Source organism: Diadema setosum, chromosome 20 (assembly GCF_964275005.1).
Source record: "Diadema setosum chromosome 20, eeDiaSeto1, whole genome shotgun sequence".
Taxonomy (NCBI): domain Eukaryota; kingdom Metazoa; phylum Echinodermata; class Echinoidea; order Diadematoida; family Diadematidae; genus Diadema; species Diadema setosum.
The window spans coordinates 9002125-9009085 of record NC_092704.1 but is presented as its reverse complement, the minus strand read 5'-3'; the positions used below and the strand labels follow the sequence as shown (position 1 = coordinate 9009085).

The 6961-nt window shown below is 39.8% G+C and overlaps 1 protein-coding gene across 1 annotated transcript; it reads left to right on the top strand.

Moving 5' to 3' along the window:
* The first annotated feature begins 4699 nt into the window (after positions 1-4699).
* Positions 4700-5452, top strand: LOC140244067 (craniofacial development protein 2-like). Its single transcript, XM_072323716.1, has 2 exons — positions 4700-4900; positions 4985-5452. The coding sequence occupies exons 1-2, from the start codon at positions 4700-4702 to the stop codon at positions 5450-5452; spliced, it is 669 nt and encodes a 222-aa protein (XP_072179817.1).
* Positions 5453-6961: the final 1509 nt, after the last annotated feature.

Sequence of the window (6961 nt, the reverse complement as noted above, 5' to 3'; positions counted from 1 at the left end):
CATTAAGAAAGTTACTTCTATCCTTTCCTTCTTAGTTTTTTCTGTCGTGTCTGTACGCAAGTCATACCCCCTATCTTTATTTCATATTTGATTTGATTTTTTTTTTTTTTTTTGGATTTGATTTGATTTATTTCTGCTTAATTCCGTTACATCAGATATGATTATGTACATGTCATTTATGACAAACAGTATAAATCGACACATAGTTTTTAATACATATACATGCTCATATAATATACATGATGTACCTATCCTATACATACATATATATTCATATTCATAATATGGATAGATAAATACATCGATATATGTATGCACACATACATGCATCATGTACCACGTACATACAATAAAGGAATCAGAATGTTATCCTGGGGAATACTGCTTAAGGAGGTGAAGTTTTACAGCCTCCTTAAATGAATACATAGTGGTCATGTTTTTAATTTCGATGGGAAGGGAATTCCAAGTGTCAGGGCCGGAGTGTCTGATAGGCCTTATATATTGCCGAATAACGTCTTACAAAATGTTATATTGTGCTCTCATTCTTCCATTTGTATCGTATTCTAACATAGTACGGACAAGCACATATCCACTTCAGATATGAAACATTTGAATAGCTCTATAGAATTAGGTGTTTCTAATCATTACAAGAGCACAGACGCGATCACAATCATATTAAACCACTCTTTCAGGAATACGTTCATTCAAGGGTATGACACAGTTTATTTATTTATTTATTTATTTATTCATGTTTTCTTTAAAAACAGAGTTATCCCGTTCAGAGCCCCAATGGCCTACTTTGCAAGGGAGCCCTGCATCAAATACAAAGGTTACAAAATCAAATAAGAATTACAAATAATATCGGGTAACATAATTAAAATACCGTTTGCTGACTATTGCTAGTCATCCGAGGCGAACCACGAGTATGGAACGCCATTTGCCCACTAATTCCGATAAACTGAGTTTATCGCAAAAAAAAAAAAAATTATCAGTCGATAAACTACGTTTTTGGAGAGAAACGCTGCTTATCGAGTTTATCAAGAATAACATAGATTTTTACTGGCTAAACAGAGTTTTTTATTGCTAAACAGAGTTTCTCGATAAACCTAGTTTTTCGCCAAATAAACTTTTCGTCTAATAAGTTTTTCAGTTCAGTTCAGTTCAGTTCAGTTTTTATTTCTGCATTTCAAAATCAATACAAATCAACAAATCAACAAAATACTTACATAGTCATTTACAGAGCTAATATTCGTAACGTTTGGATCATACATACATTTTTTTTTCTTCAAGAACGAATATTATATATAAAAGGAAGCAATAGGAAATGATAAAAATGAAATGCAGGGGACCATCATCATAAGCTAAGCTTGACGAGGAAGATGGCCCCATGTAAAGAGATACATAAAGAAAATCTTGCCACTCACTGAGTGGGAAGTAATATTGTGCGAAGGGCGTGCGGTGCAGTGCGGTGTGCATTGTACTGGGGTGAATCTTGGTTTGTACGTTGAGTGTTATTTTGTGTATCAGTGTGATGAGGTGAGTGTTACTTCAGTTATGGCCGTGAACTCATTGTTTAGGGTGTTTGTTGACCAGGTGGTATGAATATTTATGTATCAGAAGTATACTGGATTATGAGGGTGTTTTTTAGTTCTCGTTTGAAAATGTTCAACGACGTACATTGTTTTAAATTAGGGGGTAAAGAATTCCAAATATCTGGTCCATTATGTTTTAATAATTTTTGAGCTAAAATGATTCTGGGGTTTTCGAGATGGTAATCGGACGACTGACGTGTTGGATATGAATGAACGGTGGAATTTGGAGTGAAGAAGCCATCAAACATTTTTGGAAGACAATTAAATGTATATTTATACATAAAAAACAGCAGTTTGAAAGCTGTTTTTCGCTCGATAAACACTCCCCCCCCCCAATAAACTACTGTACAGTACTACCGACTACAGTAGTACCCATTACCAGCTAGTGGTCGCGACGGTAAACATTCCAGGTGGAAAAAAAAACAACAAACCAACAAAACTCTAAGCTCTGGATCTAACAGCTCCCTTGGCTGCCCAGGCGCAGTGGAGCACCCCAATTTGCATCTCATTATCGCCCCGTTCTATTTGAATTTCCAACAGGCATCCACGGCTGCCCGAAACTGTGTGCATGAAAAAGTCAAATCTTTACCTTCTCCTTGTGCCGCTATGCGTGCCGCTAGTAAACTCAAACTTCCCACACTATCTAAGTTTTTAAAAACCTTCCTTTTGATTAAAAAATAATGAAATTTGCTGCACTAGAACTTGAGATATTAAAGCGTTTTGAAAATCACCTCTCGCAAAACATGCTCTATGTTTTTTTCCGACTGGACTATGGCCGGGCTCCAATGTGTCCGAAATTGGCAACATAAGTTCATCAGGCCTCAATCCATATATGGTGAAAGTTTTCGCTTGGTTCCACCTGTGCTTTTTGAGAAATCAACTTGTTTCTACAGGGTTTGGAATAGAAAATTGTAGTCAGCGAAAGAATTGAAAATGACGTCATTTCTTTTCCCGTAATATTGGGCATGCGTGGTACGTGAGATTCAGGATTTCGTGCTCATTGTTGGTTTGCATTGACGCAGTCAATTTTGCTGAGTGTCGCACGGCGGTGACTGCTGAGCGGCTGCCGCGCACGCGGCATGCAGCAATGCGTTGTGTGTGCTGTGACATGCAACGCTACAGTGACGCGATTATACATCGGACCGACCTGCACGCTTTGCGTTCGTGTCATTTTTGACATCACCTTCTGTTTTTTCCGACACAACCATGGCCGGGAATATTGCGGTATGAAATTTAAAATGCAAGCAGATAAATAAATTTCGGTGTACTTTGTTCGAACGGCGCTTTGGTTCCGCAATCACACTTCGTGAATTTTAGGATGATTTTCGAGGCATATTTTCGGTAATTTTGCTCGCCAGGTTTTCGCTAAAATTTCACATTTTATCATTGTCAAATCCTTTAATATGTTATATGTGCATATTCGGACATGTTTTCAAATTCAAACTAACTCAATTTTAATCCGAAAATAGGTTTCTTAAATTGTTATTAGCTTGAGAAGTTGTTTACTTTTTCTCAACTACGCGAGTACATGTTGTTTACTTTATGCAAATAAGGCTCGGCTGCCGATGGATTTCTGCGAGATAATTGGGGTGCTCCACCGCGCCTGTGCCCACTTGTACCTTCCGCGGCCATGGCAAAACAGCGAGCAAAATGACCGTTGAATGGTTAAGTTGACAACTTGCCGCAAGGCAACTATCAGTGTCCCATTACGCCTGGAGCTGGTACGTGATCAGTAGCTACACTCAGATCCTTCTAGTTAAGGCTACGCTCAAGGCTCTGGCTACGCCATAAGCTCAAAGCGTCAGCTACTGACAAGGCTTGAACAACTCTGATGATCGATAAACTAAGTTTTTCTTTGTGTTTTTCCCGAGAGATAAACTGTGTTTATCGGCGAAAACTCAGTTTGTGAGTAGATAAACTAAGTTTATCGAACGAAAAACCTAGTTTATCCCGATAAACCTAGTTTATCGCTCCATAAACTGCGTTTTTCAATTGATAAAGCTTATTGCTCGATAAACACAGTTTCTCTTGAAAAAAAAAACCCAACTTAGTTTATCGACTGAATAAAAAAATAATTGATTTTTCGGCGACAAAATCTGGCAAATGGCGCGCCACATACGAGGGATCGGTATCATCCGCCCGTTTTCTTGTATGGGAGGGAAAAAGGGGGACCATTTCATCGGGTTGGCACCCTGCTCTTTGCGATAATGACAAGCATGACAAGAATTCCATGTTTTGTAAGCAGAAATACAACAATTTTCGGCTCGCTCACTGCGCTCGCTCGCCAAAATTTGTAAAAAAAAAGACGATAAGAACAAAACGTGATGATGACGAGGACAAAATGACAATGTCTATTGTGTTCACACTTCACACATGTCACTTATTATTCAGCAGGCAAAATGTTACACGAAGCAGCAGCTGCAATTTCTTTCGTTTTGAAGCGATCGCCGATTGGATCAAAAGAGGTCGCCAACGGTTTCGAAAATAGTGGGGGGGGGGGAGGGGCGCAAAAAACACAAATCAAACAAGATAAGAACAAAACGTAATGATGACGTGGAAATATACAAAGTTCAGCTCACTCTCTCGTTTTGTAAGCTGAAATACAAAAATTTTCGGCTCGCTCGCTGCGCTCTCCCGCCAAAATTTATCAAAATTTATTACATTTAAATCACCCTCAAAAGACCCCTTTTAAGTGCTTGAAAAAGCATATAATTCGGACTATACTATTGCACCCAGCAAAAACAGGAAGAAAGAAAAGAAAACCAAGAGACTAGCTCTCAAACTTGGATCATGGAACGTTCGAACAATGACCCCTGGACACGACATGATTTTGACCTTCAAGGCATCAACGATGCAAGAAAGACTGCCATCATTAATGATGAACTACTGAGACTAAAGGTTGATATTGCTGCCCTACAAGAAACACGTCTACTTGGATCAGGCATGCTAAAAGAGAGAGACTACACCTTCTCCTGGCAAGGAAAGAGCACAGAGGAGCGCAAAGAACACGATAGTGGGATTTGCAGTCAGGAACTCCCTGCTGAGTATGGTTGAGCCAGGTGACAAGGGTAGTGAACGACTTCTGACTCTCCGACTCCAAACCTCTAATGGCCCAGTCACCCTTGTCAATGCCTATATGCACCAACTCTGACCTCCACGCCAGAGGCCAAGGACACGAGTTCTATAGTAACCTCAGCGATGTCATTAGGAACATTCCAGACAATGAACACCTCGTCCTTCTTGGTGACTTTAACGCCAGAGTGGGTGCTGACCACGACTCTTGGCCATCCTGCCTAGAGCACTTCGGTGTGGGTAAGATCAACGAGAACGGGTAGCGCCTGCTAGAACTCTGCTCCTTCCACAGCCTCTGCGTAACCAACTCCTACTTTCAGACTAAGCCACAGAACAGAGTGTTATGGAGACACCCACGCTCCAAGCACTGGCATCAGCTGGATCTGGTCATTGTCAGACGAACAAGCCTCAAGACTGTGCTTCTCACTCGCTCATCCGAATACCACAGTGCAGACTGCGACACCGACCACTCACTGGTGTGCAGCAAGCTCAGACTTCACCCGAAGAAGTTCCACAGGACAAAGACAGCGGGGAAGCCGTGCATAGACACCACAAGGATGCAGTGTCCGGATAAAGTTGAGGAGTTTGCCAAGTCACTCGTGGATGCTTTGTCTGCAGACAAACAGCGAAACTCGGCTTCTGAGAAGTGGGACCACCTTCGGGAGACCATTCAGAAAACAGCTCTTCATTCATTCGGAAGGAAGACCTCCAAGAACTGCGACTGGTTTGAAGCCAAGTCAAATGTGATGATGCCTATCATCGATGCAAAGCGGTTCGTTATAACGTGAGTGCACTGTAATGAAATTTCCTGCGTGAATACTGTTCTAGATCACATGTTGATAGACGCGGATTGGTGATTGTCGCCTTCTGATCAGCCACAGAAGTAGATATTCTTTGGATTGCGACTTGTTGTTCAGCTCCATGTCCTTCAATCGTTGTCCCTGTTCAGTCAACTTACCGTGTAACTTGGTGAATTTCCTCAAGATGTCTGCCTTCAATTCCTTGATTACGCCAACCAGCTTCTTCGAGGAAGCATCCACTACGGACGTTGGCGACGCCATGATGGAAAAGAAACAATTTTCTCCACTTTATACCAAGATATTTGGACAGCTCAATACTTTCATTTCCACTACAAGGTAACTTGACTGGTCAACTTTAACGAGTGGTAGTAATCCTCTTTGAATTTTCGATAATAAATAGGGTACACAGTATGTATAAAGCTACATCAGTTCCCGAGCCAAGCTTAACAGCACAAGCACGCCAAATAATTAGTGCAAAATAAATCTGGAAAATCACACGATCCAAAAGACAGTGTGGAATTTTACTGCTCAAGCATTCAATCCGGTTTTATAATTTCACCTTTTCACAGTTTCAATGAAGAAGAACGTTCGGGAGAGTACAATATTTGGCAAATCAAGATTTTGAATCAAGATGATAACGCGGAAACCAGTCATATCAAATGAAAACAAAACAGGGCTGCCATCTTGCCTTTCATAAAATATAATTATCTTACAGACAGCTTTCATCGGGTAATGTCTAGTTAAAAGAAACTCACAATTCTCTCTTTTTTCAACGTGTCGTTGTATAATTTGTAAGATCTGTATAGTTTAGCATAAAGTTAATTCCATCCTAAGTCACTCCTTCTTTCAATATTCACTTTGTATTATGTATAAGAGTTGCAAGCAAATCAAGCTGCCCTCATATTATTGTAGCTTTTCTGTATTATCTATATTATATCAATTGTACACTTTTGTTTCTCACATTATAAATCTAATGGAGACAAAATTGTTTTCTACGCAATATTGTATACATATGCAGCTGTATAATGCTACCAACAATGTGTGTTCATGAACAATGATAACACGGAAAATAATTAAATCATTTCAAGTCAAATTAAATCAAGGCTGCCATCTTGATCAAAATGAAATGTAAATATTATGTACTAAATTACATTATGTTTACCTTCATCTCTGCCCCGGGCTTTGTCTGTGAAAAGAAGAGAAAGGAGGTGACTTATAGCCCTACAGCTGTCCAACTGACATTTTGTTAAGCATCACACAGTAAATGAGGTCGCATTAGAATGGACGGGTACTAAAATTTGAACACAGATTTTACAGACGGCTTTCATCGGGTAAAGTCTAAGTTGAAAGAAACTCACAATTCTGAAAATGTTATTTTCAACATAATGTTTAACGATGTAATTTAGCATTAAGAAAGTCACTTCCATCCTTTTCTTCTTAGTTTTTCTGTCGTGTCTGTACGCAAGTCATTCCCCCTATCTTTATTTCATATAAGCC